At 36.9% G+C, this 18295-nt stretch overlaps 2 protein-coding genes across 5 annotated transcripts in view; one reads left to right on the top strand and one right to left on the bottom strand.

Moving 5' to 3' along the window:
* grk5l (G protein-coupled receptor kinase 5 like) overlaps positions 1-18295 on the bottom strand; it is a 785510-nt gene that overhangs the window by 194008 nt on the left and 573207 nt on the right. The window lies entirely within an intron of this gene.
* Positions 1-18295, top strand: part of adamts13 (ADAM metallopeptidase with thrombospondin type 1 motif, 13) — a 60792-nt gene that overhangs the window by 28460 nt on the left and 14037 nt on the right. For 2 of the 4 annotated variants that reach the window (XR_015498418.1, XR_015498419.1), the window contains exons 18-25: positions 1517-1698; positions 1799-1946; positions 6929-7058; positions 11203-11398; positions 11589-11769; positions 11861-11990; positions 12064-12252; positions 16399-16603. Coding sequence is in view for 2 of the 4 variants with exons in the window: in XM_087265322.1 (XP_087121448.1) it covers positions 1517-1698; positions 1799-1946; positions 6929-7058; positions 11203-11398; positions 11664-11769; positions 11861-11990; positions 12064-12252; positions 16399-16603 (1286 nt within the window). In the remaining 2 variants the exon portion in view is untranslated. The remainder of the gene's footprint in view (positions 1-1516; positions 1699-1798; positions 1947-6928; positions 7059-11202; positions 11399-11588; positions 11770-11860; positions 11991-12063; positions 12253-16398; positions 16604-18295) is intronic. The other 2 variants (XM_087265322.1, XM_087265323.1) reach the window with 1 other exon arrangement.

The following is an 18295-nucleotide window of genomic DNA, read 5'->3' as shown; positions in this document are numbered from 1 at the left end:
TAAATACTGTCAAATTAAAGTTGACGGTAGTTGATTAAAGCACATATTGTTTGTTTAATTTCAAAGTTATTGTCTTGGTGTATAGAGCCGAAAATGTTAGAATTGTGTCAATGTCCCAATATTTATGGACCTAACTGTATATCCGTAAATTTCAGCAATCATGAAAATTCCCAATTCACCATACCATAGCAGAATTGGTAAATTCTAACACAAGCAGTAAATTCCTAAACACACACAAGCCAGTTTTCTTTAAATATAAATGTGACTGTATTGACTATTCTAACACAGCAAGTCTCTGAAATAACTGACTGTTCTTTAAGAGCTAGAAATACAAATGAAAATTTTGGAGGGAAAAAACATGAGTGATGCATAAAACAACTGTTAAGTAGAGAGGTTTAATAGGTTTAGTTTATTGTTCCATAATATACGTTAGATATTTTTAGTCAACATTGAAATGCATTAAGAAATTAAAAGGAAATGTAAAAGACGTAAAATGATAATGATTGACATGGTAGATTAAAAAGTGAAAGAATGTATTACTTATGGTGCTTTCCATGGTACAGCTTTTATTGACATAGCTCAGCACATCTGGGGTCACAACTTAGTTGTATTTATAGGAATGTTTATTTTCTTTTTAACCACATTTTGGACTCGTATACTGTAGTTAAAATTTAAAATGTTTCAGAGAGACTTCCGGGTTGGTCGGCAACATATGAAGTCGTGTTTGACTGATCTCCATACTGAATTACACATATTTTTAAATTACAAACACATTCTCAACCAGATTGTGGTGAATTCATGTAATTAAAACACCGGAGTCTGTTTAAAGGTGGTGTATATTTCATAATTTTCCTGTTTCTGGACTTTCTTTTTTTAATTGGCTATGCCTGGCATGTCCAGCAAAATTGATAAAGTGTTTTAAGACCTTTCATTTAAATCATCCTAAAACTACTAAACAACACCCATTGTTAGCATAATACAATTTTGAAAACTTCCAAATGTTTACTATTGTATACTCTAAGTGATTAATTAGTACCAGTTCAGTACCTCAGTCTTTTCCCTCTCACTTTATTTCACCTATGATCATTTTCAATAGCTTGACAGCTGTGACACAAAAAAGGAGTATGTGTGCATCTCATCTACTGACTGTAATATGGCCCTGTTAATTTGCATGTGACTGTCCATGGTGGTTGTTATTATTTATTTAAATCTATTGGTTTGTAGCAAATTCAGTGACATGGTTAGTGATGTTATTCTTTGGCAAATAAGTGAACTGCAATTTTTTGCATCCAATGTGTCGTTATAAATTTCTGTGGGTTTTTTTTTTTTAGAAACAGTCATACTACATTAATATACAGTAATAATATATCATCCTCTATCTATTGAACATGTTCTTACTGAATAAATATATTAATTTTCCATAAATATTGCATTTCTTAAAAAGTATGATATATTGCCTTGCTAAATAATAAATACTGTTTAAAGCTTATATGAAAAAATTCCACTTTTTTTGCAGCTGTGTTATTGAATGATAAATATATTGTTTCTGGAAATGGAAAGCCAGGGCTAAGCAATACATACCCCTCACCTCTGGAAAAGAGCCTTATAACCTATAAACTATACCTCACACCTGAACACCTACCTCAAACTGAAGAGCTCTATATTTCTGGACCAGTCACAGACAAAATCCACATACAGGTGCAGCATTTGGATTACATCTTTGTTACTGGACCTTTGCGGTTTGTCAATTTGAGAATGTTAATGATAACTACTGTTACTTCTAAAATTATCTTTTTAGGTGTATCGGAAATATGGACAAGAGTATGGAGACCTCACCAATCCAAATATCTCATACCAGTACTACTCAGATGATGTTATAGTGGAAATAGCTTCAAAGGGCAAATGGTCCACTACCATATCTGCCTGCTCAGTGACCTGTGGAAGAGGTAATATCCATTATCTTCTGAGGCACACACAATTTTAATTTAAAGAAATATATTGTCAGAAACAAATGTATATTTATGTAATAATATACCACAATCACAGGTAGCAGCATTTCATAGGTGAAGGGAATAGCAGCAATATAATTATATACAGTAGTAGCATTATGTACAGTAATAACATTATATTACTGCATGGCATTTTAGTGGCACGTGTCAGTGAATACCTATACCTATCTGGTGTAAACATCACATGAAAGAGCTAATATATTATCCATATGATATCAATATGATATTCAAATCATCCATTCACACTCACACACTACGGACAATTTAGCCTACCCAATTCACCTGTACCGCATGTCTTTGGACTGTGGGGGAAACTGAAGCACTCAGAAGAAACCCACGCGAATGCACGGAGAACATGCAAACTCCACACAGAAACGCCAACGGACCCAGCCGAGGACCGAACCAGCGACCTTCTTGCTGTGAGGTGACAGCGCTACCTACTGCGCCACTGCGTCACCTTTAGTAAACTCAAGTTAATCTATTTTAAATGTAGATGCACAGATAATGCAAACAAATAGTGAGAGGAGCCGACACGTCTCACACTTTTCATGTTTATATACATAAAATGTAAATGGACTTTTAAATAACAATACAGGACATAGAGCAAATTCTGCTCCTTGACATGGCTGTTTGTGATAAGAAGAAAACAAGCTTTGATTGGGCTTGGGCTGATTGTGGTTAGTTAAACACAGGCTCATTGTGGATGCGTACCCCTATATTTCATTTCTGGAGAATGCGAATTATGTAGCTAGATGTACGTATAGCTGAATTTTGTTTTTAAAATAAACGCTCCATCTTTTGTTTCTTTTTTTCTTTTCTTTTTTTTAATAGTTTTTTGGGGGGTTTTCACCTTTATTGGATAGGAAAGTAGAGAGAATTAACAGGAAAGCATGGGGAGCAGGGAGAGGGGAAAGATCGGCATAGACCCACGAGGTGGAATCAAACTCGGGTTGCCATGAGCGCAGGTTACAGGCTGAAAATGTGGTGAAGTTGGTGGTCACCACTGGATGGGTCAGTTGGTCAATCAGTCGAAAATTTAAGAATTTCTCAGAAATTTGAGATCACCAAAGTGTAAACAGTGGCCTCTGGTGGATTTTACGTATTTCGCTATCTTCAGAAATGTAGATCTGAGTATGTGTCTGTACTGACCCTGGGTTGGGTTCATTGCTGTGCACCATCATTGTATTATTATGGTGTTCTGTTTTGGCTGTGTATTTATAAATGGCACTTCCTGTTTTATTCCCTTGGCTTGTTGAATGCAAAAGTGACTATTCTCTGTAAACCAATAGCTACAAAAAAAGTGTCAAAATGTGTTTAGGGTATGGTTCGCTCCTTGGTACCTTTGAAATTGGAGATGGACAAAATGTATACCTGTACTGTACCAAACCATACTGCTCAATGGAAACTGGCCATAAGTAGCCTAATACAACCTGCCACCTAAAGAAATTCAAGGATTAAGCCAAAAGAGGCGTTGGTTGTGTTGTGTAAAAAAGATTCTGATTCAAGATTTAATAATAATAATAATTCCTTACATTTATATAGTGCTTTTCTGGGCACTCAAAGTGCTTTACACACAATGAGGGGGGATCTCCTCATCCACCACCAGTGTGCAGCATCCAGCTGGATGACGGGATGGCAGCCATTTTGTGCCAGACCGCACACCACACACTAGCTGATTGGTGGAGAGGAGACAGTGTTGAAGCCAATTGGAATATGGGGAGGGTTAGGAGGCCATGATGGACAGAGGCTAGTGGGGAGATATGGCCAGGATACCGGGGTTAAACCCCTACTCGTTTCGAAGGACACCCTGGGATTTTTAATGACCACAGAGAGTCGGGACCTCGGTTTAACGTCTCATCCGAAAGACGGCGCTCACTGAGCAGTATAGCGTCCCCGTCACTATACTGGGGCATTAGGTTGGGTGCTCCCTGCTGGCCTCACTAACACCACTTCCGGCAGCAACCTAGCTTTCCCATGTGGCCTCCCATCCAGATACTGACCGGGCGCAGCCCTGCTTAGCTTCAGTGGGCGAACATGTGAGAGTTGCTGAGAGCTAGCTGCCGTCTAGCTTTTTTGGTTTCTAAGTCAAAGTTTAAAAAAAAAAATAACGAAGTCTGCGATCTTCGAATTCTTTAGGCAAAGCAGTTTATTGTTACAGCATCAGTAACAACAAAGACAGGTCGTTCGAGTGTCTGATGAGTATAGGCTAGCACACAGTTTGAATACACTTCTTTGTCTTAACACTCAACCCAAATTTACACATTAGCACACCTCCATTAGCTTCCCCACTAATAGGATCTCAGATCTCCCAGATGCTTCTTCTAAAGATTTCTTTACCACCAACAGAATCTCAGGTTTTTTTGGGATCCTACCCATGACCAGTTAAGGTCTTCTCTTCCAGCTTCAAATGTGGCAATTCAGCAAATAAATGCTCAACAATATATCTTGTTCACTGTACATTAAGCTGTCATCTGTAAGTTCAGCTGAAGTTCACGATGTAGTTTTAGGGTCAATGTATTTTGGAAGTCATTTCAACTGATCGTGGGTGCAAGTCTGAGTGTGCGGGAGTGCAGGATCAGGAGTCGCACATGAAACAGAACGCAAGTGCCCTTATGACCTTACTTCCATACATCTACTCCCATTGTGGTATTTCATCCTGCTCTCCTAATTCTTTTCTCATCCCTGACTGCATTTGCACAAGGTGACTTTTTATATACCAAAGCACACATAAATGATAATAATGCCACAGGTATGAGTAATAATAGAATAGATACATAATAATACTACTGAAATCACTCAAATAAGCATATTAATGAGAGTAATAAATTCATCAGAAATTTATCAAGACACAAACAATTCCCCATCACTTAGAAGATGTAGGTGAATTTTTTTCTTCTGTATAAAATGAATGAAATTTTTAGATGAATCTGTGGTCCTTTCATAATAAGTATAATGCAATTAAGTCAACAGATACCAGTTTTTGAGATTAAAACTAAAATAAACACAAGTCCAAATCGATAATATTGGCTCCTGACAATAAATTGAGATCTTATGAAGTAAAATGATCGGTTTGTGCAAGAAATTGAACATTGTTTACAGTGTTATTAGCTTTACTTCACAGCTTGGGCAAAATAATTCTCAGTTCATGCACAAGTACAGTTAGCATGAGCTTCCGGTGGCTTGATGTATGTGTTTACGTATTCAGACGTGAGTTCATTTACCAGAAAGAAATCCTGCCTGCATAATTGCAATTTTTTAACAAGAGTTGTCACATCCTGGAGAAAAAATAGTAAGAACCATTTTCAAGCGATCAAAAGCACTTAATATACTTTTTTTTTTTTTTTTTGCCCAGGCTGTGGGGATTAAAGCTAATAATATTAGTTAGCTAATAATTGTAAATAATGTTCTATTTATTGCACAAGCCCAACGTTTTGCTTCATAAGACTTCTGCGATGAATCAGGAACAACAGGTATTAATTTGTAAATGTTTGCAGTGGTGAAAAGTAAAAGTTACTAAGTAAAAGTACCATTACTTGCTTAAAATAGTAGAGTGGAGTAAAAGTATCTGTTGTAAATATTACTCTAAGTGTGTGTAAATAGTAGACTTTTCAAAAAAGTACTTAAGAGTAGTGAGTATTACGCTGTAAAAAGCTGATGCATTTACATGTAATTTGTGGATGTGTGTAAACGTAACATTCTGTAGTGTATTTAGTTATTGCCCAGCAGGCACACAACATCATAAGACGTTAATATTAGGTTAGACTTGAGGTTGTCAGGTGACTAAAATTCTATATCTTGCCAGTGTCTAAGGGCAACGTTAATTTGATCACCAATAACAATGTCAATTGACGATATTTAGTTGATTTTAGGTTGTGTTGGAAAGTGATCAAAATCCAACACCGAGCCAACATCTTAAACCAACATCATATTGACGTCAAAAACTGACTTTTTTATTTATCAGGTATGACAATCAAAATACAACTTCTGATAGATGTCAAAGTGGTAACTCCAGGTTGGATGCTAAACATTGATGTTAGCCAGAGGTTAAGTTCTGACATCAAACCAATTTTCATTTCTTAACAAAACGCAACGTCCCCACAACATTAAGGTACAACTTCAATCTTACGTCATGATGACATCATGTGCCTAGTGGGTGGCCATTTCGGTCATCATACAGTAAACATCTGTCATCTTCTCATCAGTGACATGCATTTAAACAGTCTCTGAGTCAGTGCGTGTAAAATTGTGGACATCTTTAACACTTTTAATGCTTCCAAACTGTTTGCTGCAATTATAAAGCGGTCTTGTCTTGAGGTAGTTCATTATGATGTGATTTACTTTCTATGTGCGATTTAATTGGACAGGAATCATGGGACAAATTTTTCTAATCCCCATAGAGAAGAAAAAATAAAGTAATGACTGCAGGTTGAAGGAAAGTAGTGGAGTAAAAGTACCACTAAAATTGTAAACAAGGGAAAGTAAAAGTACACATTTTTAAAAACTACTTAGTAAATTACAATTTCTGAGAAAAACTACTCAATTACAGTTGACTTTACACCACTGATTGTTTGTATGTGTTCTTAAATATCTTAAAACTAGTAACTACTGGATAAAAATCAACAAAGAAGACAGATTTAGTTAACAATCCTATTGAATGTTCTACGAAAAAGATGAAGGCCATTTTTGGATGAATTATCTTTTTAATATACAGTATGCTTCTAATGTTACCACAAGACTGAGATTTAAAAATTTAGTGGAGTCCATGTCTCGACTCATCAGACGTATTTTTTCATTAAGAGGGGAATCTAACAATATTCATGATATAAGAACTAGGTCAAATTGTGTATTATTAATTAATTATATTGTCTTCCCAATATAAATTTTATATAAATTTTCACGGATTGCTCTTTATGTTGTAGGCATCCAGAAAATTTATCAACACTGTGTGGATGTGGTCACACTTGAACACCTGAAAGATGAGCTCTGCAGTTCACTACCTCGGTCGTCTGACCTGCTGCAGCCCTGCTTCCTGCCAGATTGCCCACCCAGGTGACTTTCTAAATATTAAGTTCATATTTCACCTCAGAGGTGCTCCGTGTTATAGAATTATATGAATTATCAGGTTAGTTCAGAGGTGAAATTGAATACTTTTTAGATAGTTGCCAAGGAAACAATTCTTATTTTTGTTTAGATAATTAAAACTAAATAAACCAAAAAAGGCTGCACGATGGCACAATGGGTAGCATGATCGCCTCGCAGCAAAAAGGTTGATGATTTGAGCCTCGGCTGGGTCAGTTCTGTCTGAAGTTTGCATGTTCTCCCCATGTTTGTGTGGGTTTTTTGCAAGTGATTCGGTTTCGTATGTGTGTATGTGTGTAAATGAGTGTGTATGGATGTTTCCCAGTCATGGGATGTAGCTGGAAGGGTATCCGCTGCGTAAAAACATGTGCTGGATAAGTTGGTGGTTCATTCAACTTTGGTGACATCAGATTAATAAAGGGACTAAAAGGAAAACAAAATGAATGAATGAATGAATAAACCAAAAAAGGGCAGGACGTTGGCTCGGTGGTTAGGACTGTCACCTCACATCAAGAAGGTCACTGGTAGAGTTTGTTCTCCGTGTTCTTGTGGATTTCCCCGGGTACTCCAGTTTCTCACACGGTTCAAAGACTAAATTGGATAAAATAAATTGGCCGTAGTGTATTTGTGTGTGGGGGTGAATGAGTCAGTGTATGGGTGTTTTCCAGAAGTGGGAGTTTAGGAGTTAGTGTACTCTCCGTCTGGGTTGCAGCTGGAAGGGCAGTCACCATTTACAACATTTTCTAGAAAAACCCTGATAAATCAGGGACTAATGCCTAGTTCAGACTGCATGATTTTAGCCCCGATTTTGGCTCGCTGACAGGTTTTGAGAAATCGCCGACAAATGCCTGAAATCACAGGCAAATCGCTGCTCGTGCACGTGAGTGACAATCACACAGTATGAACTATCAAAGACGCGATCTGAGAGAATCGCAGATGAGTCGCCGATGCCTGCGAGATTTTTGGCATGCTAAATATCTGGAGCTGTCGGCGATTCAAATCATACCGTGTGAATTGAGTTTTGATTGAAAATAACATCAGCAATCGCCTACAGCCAATGAGAGAGCAGCTTTCACTTGTGTGTGCGTGTGTGTATACCTGCTGCAGGCTAGCAGGAAGCTGGAGGAGAAGTTAAAAGCGATCTTTTTCGGTTTATTTGGACCCACGAAATGGAGGAAAAACTAGTGGAGGTTTGACAGGACTCAGGAGCAACCGTGTCTGTTTAACGTTTCATACATAAAGAAATTAGTTATCAACGTTAAGGAGAAATGGCTAATTCCCTTTAAACCCAGGTGAGCAAATATGGACATTTTCTACCCCATTAAAGGCTTCTTTCTCATTATGTAGTTAATAACAAAAGACATACTACGTGTTTTTGGCTGTGAGACGTAGTTTGTACGAAGTTGTCGGCGATTCTTCCTATAGTAAAGTCATGCAATGTGAAAGTCCTTGTCACAGATCAATCTTGCAGTGTAAACAAAGCAGCGACGAAACGCTAGCCCAGATAGTCATGCTGTGTGAAAACATCTGTGACACGATTACTTTGAAAATCATGCAGTCTGAACTCGGCATAAGTTAAAGGACAGTAAGTGAGTGAGTAAACTGTATTTTTAACATTCATTATTTTGTCTTACATGGGAGCCTCATTAGTGCCATACCCTAAATAATCATACACTGTCATGCAGGAGACCCAGCTAATGGTTGCTCAGGCTTCAAAATGTGTACAGGTAGCACACACAGCTCTCTTGTTCTGAATTACAACCACTTCGATATAATTTATCCTTCCTCAGTGGCCAACTTAACCATGCAATGCCTACAAATATACCGGCCTGTGAATCTACTGCATTGAAACATTCATGGGCCGGCAGGTGGCCCAACACCAGACATGAATCAATTGATTAAAGCTCAAATAAACACAGGTTATCAGCTCCTTTAACATCTTCACAATGCACCTGCACTCTGGACAGATGCTGTCTTTAAGGCCGTACTCACACTAGGTACAGTTGCCTCGAACCGGGCAAAAGCACGCTTGTCCCCCCACCCATCTCCCCCGACGGCCCGCACTCACACCACAATCGGGCTTCGGCACGCTTACGTCATCGCTGCTGCGCTGTTCAGTGAGAAGCGCCGTCACTCAGCAGCACAGTGGAGATTTCTCTAGTTATATAATTTCAGTCGTTTGATATGCAGTGACATGCAGTCAAATATTTCGCCAAACAGTCCTTAGGGATGCGTTGACACGCAGTCAGATATTTTGCCGAACAGATCCGCCACTTTTGGCGCTCATAAACAATCATAAACCCCTCGTGCTGCAGGAATGAGGAGGTCTGCTGAAGGTACGCAGTTGTCGTGCATTGAGAAGTTTGCGTATTTAATAAACTACGACAGTTTGCGTTCACTGAACAGTAAGAATGATTAATAAATCCATATGAAATAGTCCCTTAAAAGTCACGTCTCGCTTTCAGTTTCGGGCTTAGGCGCGTTTTGCACTCACACTACAAGTGTACCGCGCCAAAGCCCAAGTGAACCGCGCTCAGGCCCACCTCTTCCAACCGGGCCAGGGCCGGCCAAGTGAACCATGCTTGAGCCCGATTCAGCGCACTCACACTTCTCAAATGATCCGGGAAACGGGCCTGGGCACGGTACGGATGGCATAGTGTGAGTAGGCCCTAAATCAATAATGGATGGCTGTCAGAAACTAGACTTGAGAAATCACTACAATAAATTTCATTAGCAAATTCAGCACTGACATGTTCTTCGACAAATGTTTCTCTCTTGGAATTCACATTCCTTCGACATTTTTCCAATGATGAAATAACATTCTCCAAATCTTCTTCCAGATACTTTAGACCTTGTGGAATAACCTTGGAAACTTTTTGTATATCACCCCACTAGGTACTGGGATTGAAATGACCTTTTCCTTCTAAATAAAAACCTGGAAGATGAGTGGGCAATTACCAGAGCTATGTTAAGCTGCTTCGACATAGTCTACATTGTGAAAAGTGCTATATAAATAAACATGAATTAAATTGAATTATCATGGTCATTGTCTGGAGGTATTGATCATTGCTTTGTAGTACATCCAATTATAATTCCCAGCCTCTCTGACTTTTTTTTAGGGTAGGTAAATCTATAGTTTGGGGTGGTTCTTCCTCTAAAAAGATGCACGTGTACTGTAGATGCTAAACCTTTTATGGCCAGCTGTGTTAACTCAGACAAATAACAAAACATAGTCTCTCATTTGCCAGCTTTATTTTAGCTCATCAGGGCTCTTTTCTTTGTACGTGGATTACTCAATTAGCTGGACTTAGTTATTAATGATTTAACATGGTCCAGGATTGTTTCATTCTTCAAAACTCTTCCAAGAGTTGTTTTTCAGAGCCAGCTTTATTTTTAGCTCTCAACACATCAGGTTCCTTCAAACTACTGAACCCAAAAATGTCAGAACACTCTTTAAAACAAAACCTCTATTGCCCCCTAGTGGACACAGCATAAATAACTTAACAGCTGTGTCTTAATGGTTAGAGAGTTGGACTTGTGATTAAAAAGGTCACAGGTTTGAGTCCCAGCACCTGCACGGATAGGCGGTGGGGGTAAATAACCAGTGCTCTAATTACCCTCAATTCCACGGCAGAGGTAAGTCCCTTGATTAAGTCAGCAATCCCCCAAATGCTCCTCAGGTGTCACAGCAAAGGCTGCCCACTGCTGTGTTTGTGAATTTGGATGTTTTAAATGCAGAGCATAAATTCCCAATATGGGTCACCATACTTGGCCACATGTCGTAACTTACTTTTCACTCTGTCATATTGACATCTTTCCAGGCTCACTATTTTTCTTTTCACTTATTACAACAGTCTAAGTCAGCCAACACGTTTCTAGTAGTCACTGGCTGTTTTAGACATAAGGTAGTAACATTCAGAATTTGATGCACTTAGACACATTATCAGTGAAATAACCCAAAGTTCTTTTAACAATCATACACCTTCCTCCAGTTTACAAAACTCCTGTAAAAGTTATGGCTTATAAACATTTGAAGAGTCTGTATGGAAAAATTTTAGGATTTATGTATGTTTATTAATATACACATGCATCTTTGTCTTTCCAAATGTTGTAGATGGCAGGTCTCTGAGCCTGGTGAGTGCTCCACTGTATGTGGTCCCGGGGAGGCCCAAAGAAAAGTCTTCTGTGTCCGCTTCCATAATAAATCTTATTTGGAGGTTGACCAAAACCTGTGCTCTCAACCCAAACCCCCAGAATACGTTCCCTGTGTGGTGGATGTTTGCCCTCTCAAATGGGACACTGAAAATGAGGTACATAAAGTTCAAGTGTGTAGTTTTTGATCAGGTTATAATTAAGCAATCACATGTTAACACCTGGAATTCAAATGTTTTTGTTGATCCAAAAAAACTGTGTTGTTGTGTGTTTAAATGAAAACAGTGTATTAATATAGTTTGACACCTTTGAACTGTGAAATAATGTATTTTATTGAACACATTGCAGCCAATCAGAATCAAGTTGTCAGACAGACTGTGGTATAAAGTTATATAATCCAGTTACGTGTAATCTTGTCTGAAGACCCAGCTGATCCATAGAGCTTCTCATGGAATGGTTCGCTCCAAAATTGTTCCAGTTTACGTTTGGAGTCCCAGGACAGGCGAGTGCTCCAAGACTTGTGGAAATGGTAAATGAGGCAAAGTAATGCTAAATGCTAAAATATTAGAACAACATTCATTTGTGCCTGTATGAATAATCTTCCATTTGCATATATGCAGGATCTCAGCAGGTTCAGTTCTCTTGTGTTGATCACAAATCACGTCTGGAAGTCCCAGAGACCCTTTGTGATCCAACCACCAAACCAGCACAGGACACTCAACCTTGTCGCATATCACTATGCCTCCCTATGTAAGCACTGCTTAAACTCTACTTTCAGTTTAGAGAGCTACTTTGTAATGAGCATGCTATCTTTCTTTTCCAGCTGGCGCTACATACAGGGGCCATGCAGTGTGTCTTGTGGAGGTGGAATAGCAAAGAGAGTCCTGTTTTGTTCACAGAGGATGGAGGAAAATGATGGAAACAATGATCTAGTGGTGGGAGAAACTGCTTGTGATTCTGTGCCCAAACCTCCAGAGGTAGTGGAATGTAATACTGAAAAATGTAAAGCCAGGTAAACTACCAGATTGTAAACTTCACAAATTTACTAAATGTATAAAAAGTTTGTTTTAAAATGTATACAAATTTTGTACACAGCCAGTCAGTTGATGCTGTTATTTTCAGAGTGGGATTTGCTCAAACTCAGAAAGGGAATATTTGAACGAGAATTTGATCTCACCTGTTGAGGACAAAATTAGCTAGATAACAAAAAAAAAAATAGAATAAAAAAATTGTCCTAAAATTCGAACATAATATTAATAATAATATAATTCACTACCTTAATTAGGTAGTGAATTATATATATTAGTGCTGTCAATCAATAGAAAAAAAATAACTTATTAATCACACTTTTTTGGGGAAATTAATCGCGATTAATCACATTTAAAAGACTGAAACTTGCAATTTTGGCTATTTAAATTTAAAATTAATGTAAACGCAAGACAAAAACTATTTAAATTCAAAATATAATTGTTTATTAGAATTTTTGTTTAACTTGAGATTTCTTCATGTAAACAACATACCCACAATAAACCATCAAGATCCTGGCTTGACAGCCATATTTATTACAGAAATAAAAACACAGTCATGTTATGCCATTTGAATTTTAAAACAATCAATGCCAATAAAGAAAACATAGATTTCCAAGTTGAATTCTAAGTGGACTGCAAAAAAAAAAAAAAAAGGCAAAATACAGGCATTGCAAATATGGAAAATTATAATATTAATAAAGTATTGAATACAAACAATTGTACTCAATGTAAAGTTGTGTTGCTTTGAGTTGAGAACATTAATTATAAAGTAGAAACAATTTTGCTTAATCCTCCTTGACATTGAGCCAGTTGCTAAAACAGTCCAGTCTGTTGACATTATCGGGGGACAATGTGGACCTTTTCTTTTGAATGATGTGAGCTGAGAGTGCAACACAGTCTCATGGCAATTTGTACCTTTTTGATTTACTGGCTACGGAGAACGACGTTTAGTCAGGTTTGTTGCTCGCGTGCGTACAGACACACAACGCACGCAGGACAGGGCAGCCGGAGCGACTCCCTTCAGATTCAGCACGCATGATCGCGTTCATCAAATTTCCTTAAACTAAGTGTTCTAGAGTATGGCTGTATTTCACAAGGATTCTGACACAGCAACGTGAAGCAGACGCTTTACAAAAGTTGCGTTTAAGGGGGAAACACTTCAAACTTTATGAGAATCTAGAGGGCATATGCTAAAAGGCAGAGGAATGGGCTGTCTTTGACAGCTTGCGACTTTATCTGGCACTTTCTGAGTACATTTATATGGACACAAATACTCTGATTTTGATATGATTAAGATAATACTCTTATTAAGAGTCTACCATGTAAGCAGAGATTTTTGATTACCTTAAAGGACCACGAGTCACGAAATGCGGAGGTTTTTCTTTCCGTTCGCCATGCGGTATCAAATTCCATTAAAACAGAAGTCAAAAGTTAAAGATGAAACACCCAAAATGGCAGAAATTGGGGTTGGAGCTAAAATTTGCAGGACACTAGACCTCCTGGACTGAGATTGTGAACCCCTGTCATATAGCTTTATTAAACTAGAAAGCAAAAATAGCACTGTAAATTTCTTACATTTGTATTAGTTTCCTTCAACTTTTCAGGTGAAACATGCTTGTCAATTAAATCTTTTTCACCAAAAATCTCTGGCATATGCAGTGAATCAGGGTATCTTCTGTCCATTCTGTATCCGTTTTTGAAATAAAAAAAAAAAACTAAGAAAACTGACATTTTTCGGTTTTTCTTTTGCTCACAAAAAATTTCTTTGTCTTTTGCTCACTAGATTTTCGTTTTTTGGTCAAGGGTAGAAAAATGGATAAATGACTTTAAAATTCATTATACACATGAAGTTGGTGCTGAAACATCCTTTTTCTGATTGGCCAACCAAATCTGAGCTTGTCCTGCAGATCAGCACCCAGGCTTATAATTATAATAATTATAATAAATAATTATAATAATTATAATATATAATTATAATAATTATATATATATATATATATATATATATATATACATATATATATATATATATATATATACATATATATATATATATATATTAGTGCTATCAAAATTAGTGCGTTAATGCATGCAATTAATTTTAAATATTTAACGCATTAAAAAAATTATGCAATTAACTATTTATTTATTTATTTATTTTTACTTCCTGTTGTGGTGGACGTGTATTCAACATGCAAAAAAATATGTATAAGACCAAGGAAGCACTTTTTGAAGGCAAGTTTCAGTATAAAACAATTAATGTCACATCACCAGGCTCTCCAGAGTTTCATGCAATTTCGGGTGTTTCATTTTTAACTTTCGACTTCTGTTTTAATGGAATTTAAAACGGCATGGCAAATAAAAAAAAAAACTTCCGCATTTCGTTACTTGGTGGTCCTTTAAGGTAATCAAAAATCAATGCTGCTTACATGGTAGACTCTTAATAAGAGTATTATCTTAATCATATTAAAAGCGGAGTATTGGTGTATGCCTTTCAGCATGAGCCCTCCAATGTTTTATTAAGTTTGACGTGTTTCCTCCTTAAATGAAACAAAAACGTATGCTTCACGTTGTTGTCCCAGAATCCTTGTGTGCCCTGTCCTGTGTGTGTGTCTGTCTGTGTGTGTGTCTGTGACAGGCCCGTGCACAGAGCACAGACCCTTACAGGGGCAGGTGCTCAACGCGATCAAAAAGTGAAGAGTAAGTGCCTCCTGAGAGAGGCACCGCACCTCAGCCAATGTGGGCAGAGGGGCAGTGGCTCTAGCCACTGGGCCACCTCCCTGTGCATGGCCCTGGTCTGTGTGTGTATATAGCAACAAACCTGCTTAAACGTCATTGTCTGTAGCCAATAAATCAAAAAGTTATGAATTACCTTGAGATTGCGTTGCACTTTCAGCTCACATCATTCAAAAAAAAAGGTCCACATTGTCCCCTGATAATGTCAACAAACTGGACTGTTTTAGCAACTGGATGAATTTAAAGGAGGACTGAGCAAAATTGTTTCTATTTTATAATTAATGAGTACAATTGTTTGTATTCAATTCTTTATTGTTTTTACAATTTTGCATCTGCAATGCCTGTATTTTGGCATTTTTGCAGTCCACTTAGAATCCTACTTGGAAATCTATTTTAATATGTCTATTTTAATATCTATTTTACTATTATAAATATGGCTGTCAAGCCAGGATCTTGATAGTTTATTGTGGGTATGTTGTTTACATGAAGTAATCTGTGTTACAAGTTAAAAAAAAATCTAATAAACAATTATATTTCGAATTTAAATTGTTTTTGTCTTGCATTTACACAATTTTACATTTGAATAGGCAAAATTACAAGTTTCAGTCTTTTAAATTTGATTAATCGCAATTAATTAAAAAAATTGTAATTAATTAGTTAATTTTTTTAATCGATTGACAGCACTAATATATATATATATATCTTCTTGCTGCTGTGCATCTGATGCTGAGCATAGACAACCATTTTCGAGCAGCACCTGGTTTGCATGATTGTTTCAGAGCTACTGTAGGCCTAAATAATAATAATAATAATAATAAGCTTATAATAATAATTAATATTGTTTACCTAGTTTTTTTATTGTTTAGTTTTTTTAATAGTTGTTAGCAGGACCGCCATAAGAACACATTGGACCCAGGGAGTATAACCCAGCTTGGTTACCCTATAACAAAGGGTACCATTTGTTTTTATTTTATTTCCTCCGATTATATATATACAATTTTTTTTTTTTTTTTTGGGGGGGCGACATCACAAGCTCAGATTTGGTTGGCCAATCAGAGGAAAAAGGACATTTCAGCACTGCCTACATGTGTATAGTGAATTTTATAGTTTCCTGCCTTAAACCAAAAAACAAAATTTGAGCCAAAATATCTTGGGTTTTTTCTTTTGTTTTTGTGAGCAAAAGAAAAAATGAAAAACTGCCAGTTCATGGAAGACTTGGTGAAATTTAATCTGAAATTTTTAATATTCACAGCATAGCAAATTATTAACAATTAAATGAAAAAATAATTTAAGTAATATTTATTTATTCATTTATTTCCAGTGTAATATTATATTATATTATATTATATTATATTATATTATATTTAGGCTGTCTTTGTGAAATGATTCTGCAGGTGGCAGGTGGGAGACCAGGGTGACTGTTCCGTAACTTGTGGGATGGGTGTTGCTGTCAGGAGTGTGCAGTGTGTTCAGTATGAGGGCGGTGTAGAAAGGGATGTGGAGGAGGAAAAATGTGAATCAGGAACCAAGCCTCCTGTCACTGTACCATGCTTCACACAAGTCTGTTCTTTCAACTGGGATGTGCACGACTGGAGTAAGGTAATGTGTCCTAATGTAGTGGTTTTCAAACTTTTTACATCAAGTACGAGCATAATGACCGCATTTTTAATAAAAAAGCATAGTAGACATTATTATTCAGCGACTGTACAGTTAAAAAATAAACAGCAAACAATTCCTTATAAGAATATCTATTATTGTCAGCAAAACAATGTAAATACAGTTTAAACAATAACAATGCACTATGCTTTCAGGTAAAAAAATTAATTAATAATGTGCTGTACCTTTAAAAGTTAATAAAAGTAGCACAGTTCTTACAAAGTAAAAAAGAAATGCTGTACTTAAATGTAAAGTATTAAAAGTGCTATCTATCTATCTATATATATATATATATATATATATATATATATATATATATATATATATGTGTGTGTGTGTGTGTGTGTGTGTGTATATATATATATATATATATATATATATATATATATATATATATATATATGTGTGTATATATATATATATATATACACACACACACACACACATCCCTTAGAGCTTAAGAATGGTTAAAATCTGGTTAAAAACAACTTTTTCAATGATTTTGCCAATGAAAGGGAGATTTGAGATTGGCCTGTAATTGCTCAATAGGGTGTTATCCAGGTTGCTCTTTTTAAAAAAAGGGGTTTAACAACTGCAGTTTTAAGTGTGTTTGGGAAAGTCTCTGGTAGAAGTGAAGCATTTACCACTTTTAGAAGATCCATTTCTAAACAGTTAAACACAGTTTTGAAAAATGATGTGAGGAGTGTGTCAAGGCTGCAGATTGATGTTTTCATAATCAGGGCCGGAGCAAGCTCAACTGCCGCTCTAGGCAAACCAAAATCATGCCGCCCCCTCCTCAATGTGTGTGTGTGAAAATAAACAAGCATTATTTTATTTCCCAACAAAATGTTTTTTTATTGTAACAAAAAAATCAGTACGGCTATACAACAGCCTGAAAATATTAATTATGTTTAATAATTTATAACCAACCTTTTCTGTAAGCGAATTAACTATATTCAGCGTTGCTTGACTAGCACACACACATACACGCAGACACAATAAGCCTACCTAAAAGTACGCGCGTCTGGCTTACATACCGTCAAACGTTTTGATTGCTTCTTCAATTTTAATGTTCTCCGCAAGTTCGTGCTCAATCGCAATTGTTGCAAGTCCATTGAGCCTGTCCTGTGACATAGTACTTCGGAGATAGTTTTTAATCAGTTTAAGCTTCGAGAAACTGTCTTCTCCAGAGCTCACAGTGACTGGGAGTGTGAGAAGCACTCTCAGCGTGACAAAAACATTTGGACAAATTGATTCCATTTCTTTTTCGCAAATGAATTTAAGTGCATCCATAGCTTTAGATCCAGCTACCAGGCGTCTGCACAAAGCAGTAAGTTCCTTACACAAATCATGCCCATTAACATCCTGCGAGTCTCCATGAATCAGGGCCTTTTCTAGTCTTAAACAATGCTGATGAATTTCCGGATACTCCTTTTCTTTTAGAGATGCGATGTCATATAAGAATCCAAATACGTGCCCGTGATCTCGAAACAGGGAAAAGCGCTCTTCAACAGAACGAATGGCACAGTCGAGCACTTGGTTAAAGAAGCCCACTTTGTAGTTTTGTTTCGAGTTAATGACAGGTGTGAGATCATCAGCTTCGTAAGTAAACATTTTCTTTCTTTTTCGTAGTCG

The sequence above is a fragment of the Danio rerio genome, chromosome 8 (genome assembly GCF_052040795.2).
Source record: "Danio rerio strain M-AB ecotype USA chromosome 8, GRCz13ab, whole genome shotgun sequence".
Taxonomy (NCBI): Eukaryota; Metazoa; Chordata; class Actinopteri; order Cypriniformes; family Danionidae; genus Danio; species Danio rerio.
Note: the sequence above shows the minus strand (reverse complement) of the source record. Positions and strands in the feature narration are given on the sequence as shown.